Source organism: Ctenocephalides felis, unplaced genomic scaffold (genome assembly GCF_003426905.1).
Source record: "Ctenocephalides felis isolate EL2017-DRISC unplaced genomic scaffold, ASM342690v1 CF-g0.4_SCAFFOLD_01170, whole genome shotgun sequence".
Taxonomy (NCBI): Eukaryota; Metazoa; Arthropoda; class Insecta; order Siphonaptera; family Pulicidae; genus Ctenocephalides; species Ctenocephalides felis.
Genome location: NW_020537324.1, coordinates 2797368 through 2819720, shown reverse-complemented (window position 1 = coordinate 2819720; position 22353 = coordinate 2797368). Strand labels below are relative to the sequence as shown.

Genomic DNA, 22353 nt, shown 5'->3' with positions numbered 1-22353 from the left:
GCCAGAACAATGTCGTTACTTGTATTTATTTAATACATAAACGTTAAAAAGTGCCCACACAAGATGATTGAAGTCTGAGATGAGTAAGAAATATTTTATATATATATACAGACACACATACATCATATATTTGCAAATTTTTACAAAAAAATAATTTGATGTTTGCATATATGAATTTAAAAAATTAAAATATTGATTGGGAATTGATAAAATTAACTAGGCATATTAAAATTAAAATACAATGAAATAGGATTAAAGTAATTGAAACAGCTACTTTTCATATTCATATATATGTATGTATATGTATATATACTATATGTATTATACTTATATATCATGTATGTGTATATGTATATATAAATAAATGATAGTACATTAGTTCCATTATCTCACCTTCATATGTAGCTCAGTGTAATATGCTAAACATAACTTATTATTATTATACCTTGTACGTTTATTTCAAATTTCACCATATTTATATATGTATTATATTATACCTTGTACGTTTATATTGAATTTCACTATATTTACACATTTATTATATTACAATTTCTTTTTCGCACATTACCATTTTTTTTCTATAGATACGTTTAGCATATGTGAATACAGTTTGCATATTCTTCAATTTTTAATCACTTTGGTTTTTGAACTTTTATGTATTGACATATATTTATAAATTATAATATTTATAATCATAGGTCTAATATATGACTTTGTGATATTATAATGATTTTGTGACAATAAAGATGTTGAGACAGAGTGGCAAAATGGATACTAATATCCAATGGATTATATTTTTTATATTTTGTCTATCACAATAGATTTTTGATACTATTTGAGTCTTTACACGTTTTTACACTTATTCAGAAATTGAATTTTGTAACACTTTCTGTAATCTTGCATGCTCATTAAAGTACATAGGTTGTGAACCTCTTTCGATATAACTGCCAATCACATTTTTTACACGCCTTGTTTATTTTCATTTTGTTTGTTTTTTTTTACTTTTAACGACTATTTCTTCGTCAAGACGTTTTGTTTTCGCACTCACGTTGTCATTTATAACATCGTTCAGTCACTAATCAGTCACTTGAATTTATGTCCCTAACTCACGTATTTACACGTCCTATGCTAATTGCCAGGACTCTGCGCTTCCGAATAACTAGGCTCGAGGTTCTGCTCTATGTGCCTGCTGCCGTCTTCGAATTTATGAACTAGATTGTGGCCTAAATTGTGTCCCAGGTTCTGTCCCATGTCGTGCCCTTCGAACTTGTTGGCCATTTCGTGGCCCAGGTGCGACACGCCGTGTTCCAGGTGTCGTCCCGTGTCCTCCAAGTGCCTTGCGCCTCCGCCTCCGCCGGGCATGTCCTCGTACTTGTGGACCAGGCTGTGGCCCAAGTTCTGGTCGTAGGCCGCGTTGTACACGAGACTTTCGGAGACGTCGCTGCCCATCGTGTTCGGGGGCGTCATGCGTTTCTCTTTTTGCCGCCTGGAGACATAGAAATGATATACCATATTAATCATTTTAGTCGCTTGCTCCGGTTTTAATGCGATTTTTGTACAGAATTATTCAGTTACTCACTCTATACATTGACAATATTCAAAAGCCATGCACCAATCAAACAACAAAATTTAGGCCAAATATAAAATCTATAAATTACAATCAAGTTGTAGATTCGTACGAGACTAAAAATAAATAAGAACAGAGAATTATATTCTAATTCGTCTTTCCGAAGCGAGAACTTGCAACTAATTAATCACAACATCATTTTTACTAATAACTTCTTTCATAATATTTTTATGATCATATTATTTTAATTGCACAATTATTTTGTAATGTAATGTTTCTTGTTTATTGTCATTTTTATTATTTATAACTTTATTCCAGAACATTTATTATACTAATAATTTTAGTTTAAATTTTTGCATTATAATATCGATTTTTTTTATTTGAATGAACTTTTATTATTTGATTGGGAAGATGCAGTGCCAGCAGATAAAATTTTATCGCTAGTGTCATACCTAGCTATGGCAAAATTATTAATATTTATAATAGGTTTGAACTTTGATACTTGAACAGCAAATATCCTCTAACAATAAGCATAAGTATTTTCGTATTCTAGTTAGCATTTGTAAGCTTTAGAATTTTTTCATAGTCAATAAATAATTAAAAAACGTATAAAACAGGTAATAATAATCAAAGCTATTATGCCGATACATGGCATTAATAACGATGATATCTAATTGATTAGTTCGAACTTTGACTTGTAAACAGTAAATTTATTTCTGGAAAATGCATGCGTCGGAAGGAAATTTCACTTATAGGAATTATTTTCTTGTGAGCAATATTCAATTGTACTGAGTACGCAAAACTATAAAGTATATAATTCATTTTCGCATAATAAATTGATGTTATATTTTAATTTCCGTCGTGGAAATAAACAATTTTGCGATATATATATATATATATATATATATATATATTATTTTATGAAGATTTACTAGTTACTTCATATTGCTATAGTAATAAATAAAAAATAAACTGTCCAAATGGCAACATTTTTTTAAACTTGAGAGCATTACCTGTTACAGAACCAGACTCGAACGACTTCTTTCTCCAGCTGTAGCCCGTCCGCCAAGTTGCTAATTTCCTGCGCCGACGGTTTCGGTTGCTTGTGGAAATGATTTTCCAGTGCACTTTTTATTGAAACCTCTATCGAGGTCCTTTTCTTTCGCTTTCTGCCTTGCTGGGCGATTTTGTCTATATTTGTGGGACTGCCGTTCGTCGAATCTGCTTCTTGCAGCCATTTGTCTAACAATGGCTTCAGTTTACACATGTTTTTAAAGGACAATTGGAGTGCTTCGAACCTGCATATTGTCGTCTGCGAGAAAACGTTTCCATATAAAGTTCCTAACGCCAAGCCAACGTCGGCTTGAGTAAATCCTAATTTGATTCGCCGCTGTTTGAATTGTTTCGCAAACAATTCCAAATCATCACTAGAAGGAGTTAATTCATCTTCAGATGTAGAGAAGGTAGAAGGATGCGACAGAGATAGATCTCTGTTTAAACCGAAATCTCCACGATTTAGACTCAGGTCCCGTTGGAAACTTAAATCTCCGCTCCTATTTAACGATAAGTCGCCTCCGCGATTTAAATTCAAATCGCGGTTTAGACCGATATCTCGATTTAGGCCAAACTCGCTCCTATTGATTCCGAGGTCTGTGGATCGATTAAGGGACAGATCGCGATTTAGGCTGAGATCCCTGTTGATACTTAAATCCCTATTAAGAGACAAATCTCCACCTCGATTTATACTGAATTCCCTGTTTGCATCTGCTGTCCTGGACATATAATCCGGCCTGGCAATTTGGTCCCTGTTGACTTCCCTATTTAGACCGAGATCTTGACCCAGATGCCTGTTTTCGTGATATCCTTCAGTTTGTGTCCGGTGAAGATGGTAGTTGGAAATAGACGGGTGATTGTAGATTGGCCAGTTGTTGTGCATACTATGTATATTTGTATGCATATTGTGAATATTCGTATGTATATTATGAATATTATGGATATTATGAATATTTGTATGGATGTTATAGTTTTGGGGCTTGATGTCCTGCCAATCTGTATTTTGATATAGATTTGGCGATTGGGATAAATTCCCGTGGGCGGCCAGGTGGGTTTCCATTCGATTTTGTGCAAGATGCGGCTCTAGTCTATTCTGCGATAAATTCGAATCGTGCGGCGACAGATTGTGTTCCAACCTGTTCTGGGAGAGGTTCGCCTGCGATAGGTTGACGCTATGAGGCGACAAGTTGTGCTCGAGTCTGTTCTGGGATAGGTTTTGGCACAGGTTACCATGTGATAGATGAGATTCCAATCGGTTTTGGGATAGGTGAGCGTGAGCATGGGCCAGTCCTCCGACGCTGTGCGGAGACAGGTTCTGCTCGGAACGGTTCGCCTGTTGCGCCAAATTTCCGTGCGAGTGAATCGGGTTACTGTACATGTGCTGCTGTTGGCCGTATTTCGAATCCGAATTTCTCGGCGAATTTGGATCGTTCGAATTGCTCGATGGATTATTTTGATTTGTTCCGTTGGGGTTACTGGCGCCACCAGCGCTTGCGGATTCTGACGGATCTATTTCAGACATGTAGCCCGTAGACATGATATTATTTATATTTCTGGTTAATATTTTCAAACTTCCGTTTATGGTCCTTTTATAGATCGCAATCGACTAGACTAGGTTTCTTATTGGCAATTCGTACGATATTGAAATCTTATTTAGAGGTTTATTTATACGTTTCATTTATATTATTTCGTTATGTTTCGCGGGAAAAATTACTTAAGAAATTTTTAAATATTATATACTGTAAATAATATGTTCAAATTTTGATTTTGCCACTCCCGTTATTTTGTATAAAGATACACGCTTTCAATTTATATCGACTGATGATATACTTAATTTGTAAATCAATTATTTATCATGAATATATCTGCACTTACAAGGTTTTGAAGATGTCAAAATAGAAACTAGAAATTATTTTTCAAATGACACGATATCACTATTTCACTTTAACCATGAGAACACAATACAAGTACAAATATTTTGTAATAATGACTAATAACTGCAATGAGAATATCGTTTCAATCAACACTGTCAATAAACACTAATAACAATTTTTATTTGCAAAACTCCGCAATAGCATACATGACTTAATCTACCAACTTAGGATTATCTATTATTTCTTTAATTCGTTAATAATTGAGATCCAATAAATGTATATGTTATTTTCTATAACATTTTCAGTTCTGTAAGTTTATGCAAAATTTTTATACGTACTTGTGATATTTTTCATATTTTTCAACGTATCTACACTTGATTTTTAATCAAGCACGTTTATAAATAATTCATTTTATTGAGCACACAATGATGTCCAATTTTCTATGCACATTTCGTTTCACAGTTCATTAAATTAACTATGTAGTTTGCATTAGAGAACTAAAACCAGAACTGAATGTTTTTGCACTGTTTGATAATTATCCATTTAAGATTAACATTCCATATAATTTCGTGTTTGTCACTGGTGTATTTTCATTCTATTGTATTGCATTTATAAATTGCACAATCTTCAAATGTAGGGTATGTGATTTAACAATTGTCCTCATATAAATCACCATGATCAAAACAAGTCACTCACATAAATCAACAGCACAAAACTTTAATTAGCACACCGTACAGAGATGACACATCCGGCACTTTCATATTTTAAATATTCATCGGAGTATTATCATATAGGTTCATATACAAATTTATGTATATTGAAGAAAAAATCCAAATTTATTCAAATATATTCGGTGGCGCGACAAACAGATCACACACAACCATACATGACGTGTTCGCTCGCGCTATCGCAAGCCGACTAAATAGATTCTTCCGACGGCGGACCGGGAAAGCGCGTTGCCAACGGCGGCCACACCTCCGCGGACAGGCGTGGCTAATGGCAAGCGGAGCAGTTTCGCCTGTGAGAGATGAAAGATCACTCGTGCGCGAGCGGTCGAATGATACGAGTCGCGGGCGAGTGTGCAACCGTATACTTACACGGTTCTACACTCGCAAAGGCGGTTATACGTACTAATCGTACACGTTCTCGTGTACGTATTCCGAGTCCTGCAAATGAAATGCCGTGTATATACGCACATACAGACGAATGAGTAACCTGCACCAATATAACCACAATAGTGGGTGGGATATATTCATAGCTCATAGATGTGTGCAACTTTGCACGTGTAATCGCAGTCCCATACAGACCCAAAATTATATATGTATACCTCTAACTCTTGTTTGTGTAAGTTCAAGTTACATGAATATGCATTATATTGAAAGTAAAAGTTAGAATTAGAAGTGTATAGACAAAATATGTATACCCATTCATATACATAAAGACATGTATGTATTAAATGTATATATAATATATATATATATATATATATATATATATATATATATATATATGTACACATTAGTGAGCTATCCTATACAAATCGATATCTCATGCTAAAATATTTAAATGTATGCGAATGTTACCCCGTATTTGTGTAAATACATTCATACACAAATATAAAGTAAATATAATTCTATTTGGTCTATGTTTGTATAAGTTGTTTGCTGTTTGATTTTGTTACTTCATATAGAGGAAGCCATTTTGTTTTTTATATGTATATATTGAACATGTTATGGAATATATATATATATATATATATATATATATATATATATATATTTGAATAGTCTTGAATTTGATGTTGATATATATGTTTAATTTGAGTTTAAAATTCGGGCGTAACATCAATAAAAATAACGGTTTCATATGCTATATTAGGATAGGATATAATTAAAGGTGTTTTATTATTATTATTAATATTGTTTCTCTATGAAATTTCTTACATATTATTTATTTAGTTTTAATTTATATAGTTAATTTGATTACCACTGAATGATGGCTAAGATGCTAGCCGAAACGTGTGGATTTTAAATAAATAAACTTTAAAAAAACTCTCATACTATTTTTATTGATGTTACGCCTGAATTTTAAACTCAAATTAAACATATATATATATATATATATATATATATATATATAGTATTTATGAATTCAAGCAGTAGTGATGTCCATCTATTGAAAATATGGATCAAAAATGTTTCAAACTGAAAATAACTCATTGCCAGCAAGAGCAAGAGGATCAGGTATATACCGTTTATTAATTTTTCAATGACATGTTAAATAATCTTACACTATCCTTTCCTGATTTCAGTTGGAATTCAATTCAAGTTCCAGTCTTAAATATTTTAAGGTATATCCAGATATTATATTTTAATTATATCCTAATTATATCTGTATGTATTGAAAGAATTTGTAGCATATAAGATGAATATTTATTTACAATAAAAAAATTGTTGGTATTTAAATAAAATAAAATTAGGTAAAAAGTGACCAAATATTTTATTGAGGGCCATAATATTTTTTCCAACCGAAATATGCTGTATTTATTTTATTGCTCATGTATTTTACTAACCACCTGCTTACATACAAACATAATATTTATAATTATTTTTTTAATCATTGAGAAATACTGTAAATCTTTTGTTTTTAAAATTAAATAGATTGCTTTTTCTTGGAGATTTATAGGGCACGAAATAATACATTTTAATGATTTAAAGAACGTTGTCAAAGGTTTTTTTTTCAATTCTGTGACTTTGATCGTCAATCAACTTAAGATCGACCGGTGGTAATCCCTAACGTATACTTGTTTCATGTGTATGCGCGTGTGTGCATTTAAATATTGTTGCTTATAATAACTTGAAACTTATATCACACACATAATATTTTTAGCTAATAAGTTTTTTTGCTATTTATAATTAATATACTCGTAATTATTATTATATCGGACTCGGATAATTAAGACGTTTAAAAACGCTTACTTAGTAAATAAAATTACCTTGCCGCAATGTAAACGATCCTGGCGGCATCTCTGCAACTACAATCAGATTATTTTCATCATACGTACCAACCACGAAAAAAATGACAAATTTTGTTTAAGAAAATTAAAAATTCAAATATATATCACGCTAAAAAGCGATATAACGCAGTTTGAAAATATAAATTATAGATCTAATATTAAGTGAATTGACTTTATGGTTCACTTAAAATATATTAGACTTGAACCAATATATCATTCAAGTCAACTGGTAGCAACTGGTTCGCTGGAAGCAAGTTTTGAACGAATTGATAATAAAAATGAATTACTATACATCATTATGTAGCATATTTTAGACATTCAGGTCTAAATTATTTGACTTTAAAGTTTACATGAATTACCTTGGACTTGAATTAATATATCATTTGAACTATTGTTTGCTAATATCAAGTTTTCAACCAATTAAAATTATCAATAATTGTAACGTCTTATAATAGCTTTTCGTTGTTGAAAATTTGTTTTAAAAGGCTTTGTAAGTTTTTTTTTCAAATGAATAAATTTCGATATCGTAAGTACGACCAATGTTTAATTCGTATTATTAAACGTGTGCGCTTCTGTACTTGATACTTGGGTATCCTAGATGGTGCTACCTTTAAGCCCTTCGCTCGCATTGAATAAGAAGAAGAAGAAGAAGTCGAGTGTGGAGAGCAAATCTCGTATCTGTCGGAAAAAAGGTTGGCTTGGAACAGAGCCACAAAGCCATAACATCGAATATCAAACATTGCTATAACGCATTCAACTGGTTTACAACAAAAGACGTTTTGTGTGTTACACGATATATTTTGATGCCATAAATGAAATAGATCATAAGTGAAAACTGTTTTTTTTATTTCTGGTGTATATAGGGAAAATATGAAGAGACGAAATGCTGATTGTGGTAAAATGAGGCGACCCATCAAACGCAACAAAATAACCGAGGGTATATACGGAAGGTACTGACGTTATTACAGCCCTATTTCATTTGTTCTTCACCAACTAATCATTGTCATGTACTTGCGACCCGTGACATAATATTATGGTGATTGTAGTGTTGTTTTCAGTTGATTCCCCATATGTGTTTCAAAATGGCTTACAACAATGTTCGATAAATAAAATGTTTATTTTTCTATTTCTTGCTGGCAATAGTGGTCAAGAAGAACTTGTTCCGTGGGCTCTAAAGTTTTCTTAAACTACTGATCTAATAACAGTGTTTATATGCCATTTTTTAAATTTATTTGCGTCAGTTAGGTTAGTGTGTTTATATAGAAGCACTGACAGTGGATCCTAATAAAATCAATGGGGGTCTTGCCTTAACATAAACTAATATAATCATATTGTATTACAAAGATATGATTTTCTGTATTGCAATATGTTTTAACAGTTGTCAAAAACATTGTTACTGATTTGATTTCATTTTTTAATCAATTTTTGACTAGTGTTTTAAATATCAAACATAATTATGAGAACTCAGAAATATAAGTATGAACTAAAAATGCTATGAGTTCTTTAATGGTAGTTATTAACTTTTACTTCACTTTACGTTGGATTATATATGACAAAAATTTGTTATACAATATTGTTTACTCTGAAAATTTTATTACAATTGTTACGCAATACAATTCATGATTGTCTTATTGACGAAATTCAAATTTTTAGCACTCTTCTGTACCTGAAATTTTTAGTACTTTGGGCCTTGGTCATTTTGGCTGATTTTCTTCTCGAATTCAGATTTGAATTTTTATGGCCATTTTGGTTATTACTTCGTTCAGTACACGATTCGTTTAAGTATCAGGGATTGGTAAGATTGCTGATTTTTGAATTATCTATATTATATACATTTTATGTATTGAATTGATTTGTTTTTTTAGGCATTTTCTGTATTATTTGTGTGTATTGCATTGACATCTGATCTGGTGTGCTTATTTTTTATCCCAGTTCATTGGTTGTTTTTTGCAGCAAGTACATATGTTTGGGTGCAATATGTTTGGCATACAGGTATACAGTTGTAAATTGTTCATCTATTAATAATTTAATATTAAAAATCTATCACATACCTAATAATATATTTTAGATAAAGGTGTATGTCTTCCCACAATAATATTATGGATGCTTTTCGTATATTTGGAAGCAGCAGTTAGATGGAGAGATTTGCGGCATCTACCTTTACATTTAGATCTTTGTAGACCTTTTGCCGCTCATTGGTAACGTTACTATTATATATTCCTGATTGATTATGATAAATTTAACATATTAGAATATGAAATAACACTATATTTGACTTTTCTGCAGTATTGGGTATCCGGTAGTAACTCTTGGTTTTGGTTTTAAAAGTTACATAGGATATCGTATGCGACAGCGTCGTCAACGCGATGTGGCCAAAGAAAATGATTTTTATTTACAAATATTACAACAAGCACTTCCACAAGAAACAGTTACGACACCTACAACAGAAAGTACACAACAGCCACCTGTCCAAACTAAGAAAGCTTCTCATACTTCAAATGTTAAAGATGTATATTTACAGAATGGCCATATTGGTATAAGCAATTATTATTATATGTTATATATTTGTCTATATGTTGACAATGTAGTCTAAATATTCTTTGATATCTACTGAAATGTGTATTTTAGGGAATGGAGTGAAACAACATCGTAAGAGTCTAGACAAAGAGAGTTCTAAAAGTGAGCAAAATGGTACGATAGTGTCAAGAAATGACAAACACGAACACCATCACCCTAACATGAGCAGAGATCATAATCATATCACAAAAACCGATAAGAATTCAGATAATAGTACAAAAACAGATTCATTGTTATTAACTAACAAATGTGATACACAACAAAGTGTCAAATGTAACGATCACTTATATAAACAGGATCGTGATTATAATAATAAAAGTGATAAAAATGATAATCAAACAAAAGAAACACATAATAAACTTGAAAATCACAATCATATATCCAAAGGTGAAAACTTTAGGGAAGTCGTTAAAAACGACTTAAAAAATGAAAATTTATTTATAAAAGAAAACTATAGAGTAGATTCTTTGCCCAAGACTGAATCACATGTACAAAATTTAAATAATGCATCTAGTCAAGCCAAGGGTGAATGTTCAAATAATCGATTGGCAAATGGCAGTCTACAGTTTGTAGCAAATGGTGTTGAATTATCTGAACGTATTTCTGAAATGAAAACTAAGTCCAAAAATATTAACTGTATTGAAAGACGAAAAGGAAAGGAACGTCAGCATAAAGAAAAAGAGATTTTTAATAGTGAGTCAAGTGAGTGATACATAAATCTTGCAATATTATGTATAATACAACAAAATACACATTTGATTTTTATAGATGTTTGTGAGTCATGCTTGAGGTTAGATAATGAAGTACGCAAACTGAAATCAGAAGTTCAATCAGCACGGCAATCTGAAGTTTTATGTAAAGCTCAAGAAAGGAGTTGCAGATCAGAATTAGTACAAGCTCAAAGAGAGAGCGATGAACTTCAAATGAAGTATGATAGTTTTTTGATACATGTAGTTTTAAACTATCTGTGCAAACATATGTAAATATCAAATGAACCACAAAATATTGTTTATTTCAGAGTGCAATCATTAACATCTTTGAGACAAAATGAACGACAAAATCAAGTAAATACTGAAAGGAAATTAGCTGAGGAAAGAAGGCAACGTATTTCCTTTGAGAATCAATTGGCTAATGAGAGAAAGCAAAGAAAAGTGGCTGAAGACAGATTGAACAAGTAAGATATTTTAAATATATACATATTATGTATTTTTACTGAGATTATTGGTAATATTTAATCAATAATTCAGAGGTGAATGCACAGAGAGTTGTAAAAATAGACGTCAAGTTCTCGAAGTGGAAAATAAGAACTTAAGAAGAGAGCTTCAAATTGCAGAGGAAAGAGGACATACAATGGAACAGCACGGAAGGGCATTAGATCAACAGGTTTGCTATAACAATACAAATTGTTTCAAAACAAACTGTTAAATAACAGTGAATTTATACAACTTGTTCTTCTCCATCAATTTTGTAATTATTGTTATAAAATACATTTGTTATTTGTAGGTGCGAAATCTTGAAGCTGAGGCACGGGCCAGAGGCCAGCAACATGGAGCTGATGTACTCATGGGGGCGCTAGCAGCTATGCAGGATAAGAACAGTCATTTAGAGCATAGTTTATCGGCAGAAACCCGTATCAAATTGGACTTGTTTAGTGCTTTAGGAGAGGCCAATAGAAAACTTGAAATCAAAGACAGTATGTTAACATTATGAATTCTTATCTAACACAATAGGAGTAGTTGTATTCAAAATAGAAAGTTTTGAGCCCTAATTTCATTTTTACAACTAATACACTCTGTGTTGAAATTAATAATTTAAATTATAACTAAACCAAGAAAACTATTTGATAATATATAATAGTAATTATTATAAACTTTGTCACCAGTTTGCAAGAAAAATGCATAGAGTTTTAATTATTTCAGATTTGATTCGTGCACATGAGAAAGAATTAAGCGAGCTGAAATCTCGTCTGGCTCAAGTTTTAGCTGTTATGCCACAGGACACTTTTGTTACTGGTTCTCAAAGTGTTGGTTCTACAGCGACCGTCACTTCTAAATTGCGTTTAAATGATACACCCCCATTACTATCAGCAGTAGTGGGACATAATAATGGGGGTTCACCGTTATTGCATCCCATTAATTCTAGTCCTTCAGGAAATGTTCAACTGTGTGCTTTGAATGGAATTACTTCGAACAATAATACTATAAGTGGGAGTTCTTTAAATCATCATCAGCCCGGGTCTACATTAGATCCAAATGCTACAGCATATACACCTAAGAATTCTATAGGAGGTGAAGCCTGACCTGAATATTACGTACTTTGACTTTAAATATTTATATATATATATATATATATATATATATATATATATATATAAAACATATGATTGTGTATTTTTTATTTTATTTTATCTTATCTTTTTGTGTATATGTATGCATACATGAATATTGAATATAAGCATGAAATGATTTAGTATAATATCACATTATACTTATGATCTAAGAAATAGATTGATATTGTTTTATGACTTCATAAATATGTAATAAGACATTTATTCTAGATGTTTGCATATGTATACAACTAGTATATGTAAATATCATATATATATATATATATATATATATATATATATATATATATATATATATATATATATAAAAACTTAATCTTTGTAGGGATATGAATCTTACTTTTATTCTGCAAAGCTAAACTTCATGAAATAAATACTCAAGTGATATGATGTCTAAATGGCAGGATTTCAAAAACAATGGGATCTTCGTAATGAATGATAATTTATTGCACACACATAAAGTTGAACATGTTTTCTCTTTATTTAGAATAAAAAGGCAATTTGATTTTCCTTAGTAGTGCCAGTTTGTTGTTCAAAGTTCTAAATAATATTCAGTTTTTATAGGAAACACATTTATCCTAAGTTGTATACTTTAAAAATGGTTTGGATAATGAATGACGTGTACTAAGAACATAATATTAGATTTGCTCATTGTTATGAGTCATTTAATTTAATTTACTTATTGTGATAATTAGGTAAGCTTTGTTATTATTTAATTGATAGTTTAGTCCCTGACTTTTTATAAGAAGCACAAAAGATATGTATCTTGATAAAACTTGAATTTTTCTTTCATAGCAGAACTGTTATTGCTTTTCCTAATATATTATTTGAAAATGATAATCATAGCTTCCATTTTAATGAAATAACTTTTTATTTCTAATAACGCCATGGTTAAAGAACTGATGTTTTAAGTTTAGTCTGAATTACTTTATGTAAAATTAGTTTTTGAAAAACGCTTTATTATTTTTAAAGTACTTAATTAATTAATCAATATAGATTGTGTGACATCACCAAAAATATCTTTAAATTATCAATGTATTTTTAATCTTTGCAACAGAAAATAAATTCAGACCATTATTTGGTACTATTGGTTTTAATGTAATTGTTATTAGATTTGTTGATAATTTCAAATTTCATTCTTCTCTTTTGATTATGTAATTGTATTTGTTATAATTTTTGTGTTTGATTGTCTGTATTTTAATTTATGATCTCGTTTATGTTATGTAACACAATTTATTTATAGATTGTAAAATAATTATTTTATACTTATGTCATTGAATATTTACAGTTAAACAAAATTTAACAAGATGTAACTTTTATGTTATAAGGTTTATAGTTATAGAACAGATTGACAATCAAACACGAACATCCGACATATTGTTTATTGTTTACAGGATGTAATAAATAATTTTCATTGAACTCGTAAAAACAGTGGTATTTTTACCTTTTATGTAATATGAAGAATGTGATCTATAAAATCATCATTATCTTTAATTGTACTTTCTGATTTTTTTGTTTACAATTACTGTATTTGTCATCATATATATCACAGATAATTGAATAAAATGCAGTTCGAATCTAACAAACTTTATAAAATGTTTTATTGTATTCCGTGATAGTACTATTTAGCTAATTATTATTATGTAGCTGGTATGTTTAATTGCGCTCATTTGTGATCTCTTGGACCTGTGAAATATGTTGCATAGTATAACTAGAGCTAAAAATAAATCTTTACTAAATTTTCAACATAATTAAAATTCTGAAACATCCAAATAAAGATGTTTATTTGGATATGGATTCAATGTACTTAATTAATGCTGATATATTTTTCTATTTACTCATAAACATATATATATATATATATATATATATATATATATATATATATATGGAAGAATTCCATCTATATGGATTTGAATATATGTATTCTTACGCAAGTTAAAATCAGCTGCATATATCATCACGGCAGTACCAACACTAATATACTAAAGTGTATACACAATTTTTAATATAATGTTTGTGACAGATACCAAATATCGTAGTGGAGTTTTTGAATACCAAAGAAAAGATATACTTTAATTTAATATAATGTTTTCGTTTTATACTTACCTAAAGCGTTTTCTTTCACATTCAATGCCTTTTATAAAAAATGGATGTCCAAATGCGAGATTTTGAGATGAGTGACTCAGAAGCAGAGTTACTTGATCATACTGCAACAAGTATTAATTATTCAAGAAATAGAAGACATGAAAAAGGCTGCATGCACTATATTCGAGTTATGTGCAGGTAATAATAAACATATTTTGAAAAATACCACAATGTTATGTTCGTAAATTTATATATTTTGTTTGTTTATTGTATGTTGGTTGCCTTGTTTGTCTTCGCTTTTCTGTCAAATTATTTGCTGTCAAATTTTCATCAATTTTTCAACAAAATTTTTAAGCATATAATCGAATTGTAATTATGTTAGCTTGTTGCAAGTGTTTAAAATAATTGAAATACTCTTTTAAACACTTCAACAAAACTGGAGCTGCGTGAAATAATGACGAGTATAAACAATGTGGAAAATCTGGAGATTCCTGTAACTTCATTTAGCAATAAAGAAAATGTACCGTTAATATCAAAAGGCCATTCTGGTTACATTTGGTCAAGGTACTATGAATTAAATTTTTGAATCAAATTTTATCATGAAAATAATATTCTTGTTTTTATGGTACTTGTTTAAATTGTCGCAATTGTACGTGTACTAATTGATTTAAGGCGATATAAATCTGTTTAAAAACAATATATGAATATTTCTTACAGCTGTTGGTGTTGGGTGTGGAGAAAATGGTGTGCCCCAAGAGAGTTAAAATCAAGAACAGTATACATAGGCCAATCCAGCACAGAAAAATTTCCTCCTAATGCAATCAGAAATCAAGTAAATTTTGTGGATTACGTTATTACCATCTTTGTGTATTTGTTAATTAATTAATATTCTTATTTACAGAAATATAATTTTATTACATTTCTTCCAATGGTGCTATTTCAACAATTTAAATTTTTTCTGAATCTATATTTTTTGATAATGGCGACTAGTCAATTCATTCCTGATATTCGTATTGGTTATTTATATACGTATTGGGGGCCTCTGGTAATTTTAATTCATTTTAATAAATAATTCTGGTGTTATAGAGGCCCTGATAACATTTGTTTTTCAGGGTTTTGTTTTAACAGTAACAATTTTTCGTGAAGCAATTGATGATTTGAGAAGACATAGACGAGATAAAGAAGTTAATTCACAGAGATATAGAAGATTAAAAGGTCCTGACAATCAGACTGAACTTGTTCCTGCGTGTAGCCTTAAGGTGAATAGTTTAAGCATTTATTTATGTAGAAATTTACATAACATAATGTTTTTATTAGTAGTGACCTAACTAATTTATGTTATTATTAGGTTGGGGATATCATTCACATTGATAAAGACCAAAGAGTACCAGCTGATCTAGTCTTGTTAAGAACTAGTGAAAAGTCAGGATCTGTATTTATTCGTACTGATCAGTTAGATGGTATGTTTACATGGTAACATTACAATAATTTTGAATTGAATTTTCTCTATTATTTTTTTAGGTGAAACTGATTGGAAACTAAGATTAGCTATACCTGCTACACAGAAGCTTGCCAGTGATAATGACCTGTTTTTAACTAATGCTAGTTTATTCATTGAGAAACCTCAACGTGATATACATTCCTTTATTGGTACCTTTAACATGGTTAGCAAAATATAGCATTTAATATTATTACCTATGTATAAAATACCAATCTTGGATCAGGTTTTAAATTGCAAAATTCATTTTATTGTTGAATTAAGTAGTACCAAGTGTATAAATTATTTTTACATCTAAATTTATTTTAGCATGATTCTTCTTCAAATCATGAAGAAAGTCTTAATGTTGAAAATACATTATGGGCAAACACGGTTGTGGCTGCGGGCCAAGCAACTGGCATTATTGTATATACAGGTAAATATTAATAATACAATATTTTTCAGTGTTGCTTACATCTATTAGGGGGACCGGAAAGTAATGTCGTTTTCTTACGCTAAATTTCAAACACATACATTTTTAACGAGTCTTTATTTTTAATCAATGATGTATTCCCCATCATTTTCAATAACCTTTTGCCATCTAGTCAGTAAATTTTTAATCCCTGATTGATAAAAATTAATTGGTTTTTCGGCAAAATATCTAGAGTTGGCATTTTGGATATCATCCAAATTTGCAAATGTTTTGCCACTTAAAAAGTGTTGCAGCCCTCGGAATAAGTGGAAATCCGATGGTGCAATATCGGGCGAATATGGTGGATGAGGTAAAACGCTTCTGTGTTGTGTCGTTGAAGCAATAAGTTGCATGTGATTGATCGGTTAGCCTTATTCTGTTCGGACAGATTATGCGGGACCCAAACACCTGCTCTGCTTACTTTCCCAATCTGCTTCAAATGTTCTTGGATGGTCGACCAAGGTTGGTTGAGACTGTTTGACAATTCCTCGATCGTCTGACACGGATTTGCTTCCACTTCCGCCCTTAACACGTCGTTGTCTAACGCTGATGGTCTTCCTGATCGATACGAGTCGGAAAGATCAAAATTACCCGATTTGAACTTGGAAAACCACCTTTGGCATTTACGAATGTCCAGTGCATTTGGATAAATATCGCAAATGTTTTTGGTAGCAACTGTTGCGTTATTTCTCTTGCGAAACTCAAAGAGCATGCAATGCCGGATGTGTACCTCTTCTGGTATTTGGCTGGCCATTTTACCCAAAATTACAAAAAAAAATTTGTAATTCAATTGTCTATAAGTAAAGAAATCACTATGTCTCACAATGTCTTTGGTACGCCTCTGAACCAAACAATGAGCTGACAAATGACAATCAAGTATTGGCATGCGCAGAAACGACATTACTTTCCGGTCCCCCTAATATAACAAATATTATACTTTAAGGTTGTGAGACGAGAAGTGTTATGAACAATTCTCAACCAAGGTCAAAAGTAGGGCAGCTGGATATGGAAATAAATGGATTAACAAAGGTAAGATACATTAATTAAAAGATCTATTAATTAAAAAACAACACTGTTATGACTATTTAAATCATGATCTTAGTTTTGCAAAATATATTATACTAAACCTAATCTTGATCTTATTTTACTCGTTCATGTTTCATATGTGGAATTTAATTTTAGAAATGAATTTTATTATATTTTTAAAGGTGTTGTTTTGTGCTGTAATGGGATTATCATTGGTAATGATGGCGCTAAAAGGTTTTAACGGACCCTGGTATCGTTATTTATTTCGATTTGTTTTATTATTTTCATATATCATTCCAATCAGGTTAGTAACAACAATTCATTTAATAATATGAAAATTTTATGATGATCTTTGGCAATGTGAAAACATTACAGTTTGAGAGTCAACTTAGATATGGGAAAAGCATTTTATTCATGGTCAATACAAAATGATAAAGAAATTCAAGGAACAGTTGTAAGATCAACAACAATTCCAGAAGAATTGGGACGTGTGTCATATTTGCTTTCAGATAAAACTGGCACTCTCACACAAAATGAGATGGTTTTTAAAAAATTACATCTCGGTACTACTTCATTCAACAGTGAAACTTTTGACATGGTAATTGATAATTTCTTTATTAATTTGAATTCAATATTTTATCATATCTGCATGTTGCAAATGTAATTGACAAATTGGTACAACTTTGAGGTGTATCACTATAAATAGTTTTTTTGTAGGTACGGGCACAAATAAAATCTCTGTCAGCCCAAAACGATGTTTATCCTAAACCACCAGCAGGAAAATTAAGGAGATCTGAAGGATGGCGTGTTTGGGAGTCTGTTAGAGCATTGGCTTTATGTCATAATGTTACTCCAGTTTATGATGGTAAAACTGAATCTTTTATAGATTTTAACAAAGAAAATTCATTGAAATTTTATTATTTTAGAGTTTAATCTTACTGGCTGTACGTATCAGGCTTCAAGTCCTGATGAAATTGCATTGGTTAAATGGACTGAGCAAGTATGTCTAATTTCACTTAAAACATTAAATGATATTTATTAAGAATATTATAATATTCTATTCTTGTTAAAATGCTATATTTAGGTGGGATTAACTTTGCACCAGCGGGATCTACAAACCATGACACTGAAATTTGGATTAGTAAATAAACAAAATTTTACTGATGGTCATGATTTCACATATACAATTCTCCAATTGTTTCCATTTACCAGCGAATCCAAAAGAATGGGAATAATAATAAAAGTAAGCTTAGGTCTTACTATTAATATAGCTATATTAATTCTAAACAATTTTTTTTATTTGCTTATGTTAATATTTTTATACTTTAGGATATGCAAACTGGAGAGATCATTTTTTATCTGAAGGGAGCAGATGTGGTATTTATTATTCATTAATTTTGTATAGATGTAAAATACACAATGTATGTTACAATATTTTTATAAATTAGGTACTTGCGTCAATAGTCCAATATAATGATTGGTTATCTGAAGAATGTGGCAATATGGCTAGAGAGGGTCTAAGAACTCTTGTTGTTGCTAAAAAGACTTTAACTGAGGATCAATATAATGATTTTGAAGTAAGCTTTTTGTTCAAAATATAGTTCAATATTAATTTATAGCTAACTGTATAAAATATTTTAAATTGTAGAGCCGATATAATGCAGCTCGTGTCAGTAAGACAGATCGTAACACTAAAGTTGCCCAAGTTGTTGAATCTTTAGAAAGGGAAATGGAACTTTTATGTTTGACGGGTATATCATAAAATTAATTGAAGCTTATGGGCATATTTTTTTCATTGTAATTTCTATTAGGTGTGGAAGATAAACTGCAAGACAATGTGAGGCCAACACTAGAACTTTTAAGGAATGCTGGAATCAGAATTTGGATGCTAACAGGAGATAAATTAGAGACCGCTACTTGCATTGCAAAGAGTTCCCATATAATATCTAGAAACCAAGGCATTCATATACTGAAAAGTGTTGTAACAAGGTTTGTGATAATAGAATCTATGTGACTTAGTTGGGCTGTTGTCATAATAAATGTTTTTATAGAACGGATGCACATTTGGAGCTGAATCTTTTTAGGCGCAAACAAGATTGTGCATTAGTTGTCAGTGGAGAAAGTTTAGAAGTGAGATTTAAAAGCTTTTGAATCAATTATTTACTATTATTAATTAATGAGTATCTATTCTAGAGTGAATTTAATTTATAGGTTTGTTTACAATATTACCAAAAGGAATTTTTAGAACTTGCTACTGCTTGTCCTGCTGTAGTATGTTGTAGATGTTCCCCTACACAAAAAGCTCAAGTTGTAAGTGATGAATTTTTTTTTTCACCAGTTTCAATAATTGTTTTATATCTCATTTATATCAAAGGTCTCGTTAATTAAAACACATACTGGAAAGAGAACATGTGCTGTTGGTGATGGGGGTAATGATGTTAGTATGATTCAGGAAGCAGATGCAGGTAATTACATAAATTTATTAAATATTCTAGGAAGGTTTGTTCCACTAAATAAATTTTATTTATTTTCTATGTTTCAGGTATTGGCATAGAAGGTCGTGAAGGTCGTCAAGCTAGTTTGGCAGGTGATTTTTCAGTCCCTCAATTTTCTCATATTGCTAAACTATTCTTAGTTCACGGTAGAAGATCTTACAAACGGTCTGCTGCTTTATCACAGTTTGTTATTCACAGAGGACTTATTATATCTACAATGCAGGTAAAAAATTGATAATTGTGTTATGTGAAGATACTGTTATACATTAATAATTTATGTTTTTAGGCTGTGTTTTCTGCAGTATTTTACTTAAGTAGTATTGCCTTATATCAAGGATTATTGATGGTGGGTTATGCTACTTTGTACACTATGTTCCCTGTTTTCTCATTAGTTTTAGATCAAGATATTAGCTCACGTACCGCATTAACGTATCCAGAATTATATAAGGAGCTTTCTAAAGGTCGAAGTCTCTCATATAAAACATTTTTCATTTGGGTACTGATATCTATATATCAAGGTTAGATATATTTTTTATATAATTGTGTGAAAATATAATCTAAAAAAAATGATAGGATGATTTATAAATATGGTTATGAAGTTAATTGTTATTATAATCAATATTTCATTATTAGGTGGTGTAATAATGTATGGAGCTTTGATTTTATTCGAAGATGAATTTATTCATATTGTAGCAATTAGTTTCTCAGCTTTGATCCTTACAGAATTAATAATGGTTGCTTTGACAATAAGAACCTGGCACAGACTTATGGTTTTAGCTGAATTGTTAAGTTTAGCTTTATATCTGTTGTCATTGATGATTTTACATGAATATTTTGGTAAGTAAAATATTTCATTTACGCTTCAAATGTTTCAAAACTTTATTACAGCAATTTATCAATTTAATTACTTCATTTATTAAATATTAAATTCTTGCAGATTCGGAATTTATCAGAACCTGGGACTTTTTCTGGAAAGTTTTAGCCATAACATTAATTTCATGCTTTCCTTTATATGTGATAAAGCTACTTAGGAAAAAGTTCTCACCACCAGCATATTCTAAACTAACATAATTTATAATTTGGTTATTTACTTTTATACTATATATAATTCTATTTATATTTGTCTTACTAAAATAATTTTATGTTGACAGTTATTGATGTTACTTTAGGTAAGGCATATATATATATATATATATATATATATATATATATTATATATATTATTCCAAATTGTATAATATAATTAATAATTTATATAGAATGTTTTATTGCTTTTATAACTTGATTGTTTCATTTCATAAACGTTCATGACCTGTTTCAAATAGTAAATATGATTCAAAGGAGTTGGGAAAGTAGGTTATAAATTAAGTATTTTATTAAACAAGGCACATAATCAGTTATGAGAATCTATTATATTACACAGATGTTATTTTATATTATCGGTATGTGATATAAAATTTAGAATTTTGCTAATTGCGAGTCAAGTATATGATTTAATTGATATATGACACATTATTGTATTCACATACATAAATATCATTAGGGCGTATCATAGATAAAAGAAGAGTATAATGGGATGTATAATAATATATACTTGAGGGATCAGAACATGCCTATTGGCCTATATTCTTGGTAATAATCTGGTCTACTTTCTATTTCAAATTTTTATCATTTTTACTTCGGTCCTGCATAAACCCTACGATTTTTATTTTTGTGCATGATAATAATAATGATTCTAACCAAAAAACACATCCTACGTTGTCTACTAGTACTTGATGTGATATTTTTGTTTTTGTAATGTTTGCAACACGTCATCGTATTCGCGGCACAGAGCTCAGTGCATGTTCCTATCAGGAATTAGTAAACATGTGTTTGTGTTACTTTAGTGGAGGTTAGGTTGTTAGGTTCGTTAATTTTGTATAACATTGGAATAACATCAAACCGTAAGTGTTTTTAACGATTTACTTTGTTATTTATACTTACGTAGTTTCCACAGAATGCTAAGTATTTTTTCGAAGCCTATAGATTTTTCTTCAAAACCTATAGGTTAAACCTTAAATAAATTCACAACACTTATTGACGTAACGGCCATCATTAAAACTTGCTGCACAATATTTGTGTGACATTATTTTTAATGTTCACTTTATGAAGATATTTACATATTACCATTTTACGATCGTTATAAATCATAATTGTGAAAGTTTTCTAATTTTATAAGATCTTCCATTAACAACTTATAATTTTGGACAATGACACTTAGATTCGATTTTACATTAAATAATACACCCTAGGCGTGTGTGGCATATTGCGTTATAATGGCTATTATTCTACCAAACTTCAAGGAATCTTTATAATCAAATC

At 30.4% G+C, this 22353-nt stretch overlaps 3 protein-coding genes across 6 annotated transcripts; 2 read left to right on the top strand and 1 right to left on the bottom strand.

Moving 5' to 3' along the window:
- Positions 1-1045: 1045 nt before the first annotated feature.
- LOC113366496 (GATA zinc finger domain-containing protein 14-like) lies at positions 1046-4349 on the bottom strand. Its single transcript, XM_026608107.1, has 2 exons — positions 2581-4349; positions 1046-1486 (listed from the first exon to the last, which is right to left on the bottom strand). The coding sequence occupies exons 1-2, from the start codon at positions 4155-4157 to the stop codon at positions 1129-1131; spliced, it is 1935 nt and encodes a 644-aa protein (XP_026463892.1). The 5' UTR covers positions 4158-4349; the 3' UTR covers positions 1046-1128.
- A 3820-nt stretch (positions 4350-8169) lies between these two features.
- LOC113365765 (macoilin-1) lies at positions 8170-12952 on the top strand. 4 transcript variants are annotated; one of them, XM_026607308.1, is made up of 12 exons: positions 8170-8460; positions 9164-9305; positions 9376-9502; positions 9579-9708; positions 9797-10044; positions 10139-10780; positions 10856-11015; positions 11106-11261; positions 11335-11470; positions 11591-11780; positions 12007-12398; positions 12760-12952. In XM_026607308.1, the coding sequence occupies exons 1-11, from the start codon at positions 8381-8383 to the stop codon at positions 12384-12386; spliced, it is 2391 nt and encodes a 796-aa protein (XP_026463093.1). In that variant the 5' UTR covers positions 8170-8380; the 3' UTR covers positions 12387-12398; positions 12760-12952. The 4 variants fall into 4 exon arrangements, with proteins under 4 accessions (XP_026463093.1, XP_026463092.1, XP_026463094.1 ...); XM_026607307.1 differs by having other exon boundaries at positions 10139-10789; positions 12007-12375; XM_026607309.1 differs by lacking the exon at positions 12760-12952 and having other exon boundaries at positions 10139-10789; positions 12007-12176; positions 12318-12398.
- Positions 12953-14459: 1507 nt separating this feature from the next.
- Positions 14460-21063, top strand: LOC113365764 (probable phospholipid-transporting ATPase IIB). Its single transcript, XM_026607305.1, is given in 24 exon segments — positions 14460-14720; positions 15240-15354; positions 15424-15567; positions 15635-15781; positions 15871-15982; positions 16044-16186; positions 16330-16435; positions 17415-17500; positions 17680-17801; positions 17873-18095; positions 18215-18412; positions 18414-18497; positions 18582-18740; positions 18827-18874; positions 18946-19074; positions 19146-19248; positions 19309-19486; positions 19549-19627; positions 19709-19807; positions 19872-19962; positions 20040-20215; positions 20279-20510; positions 20626-20829; positions 20930-21063. Coding segments are annotated over 24 exon segments (3249 nt in total). The 5' UTR covers positions 14460-14583.
- The last annotated feature ends 1290 nt before the right edge of the window (positions 21064-22353 follow it).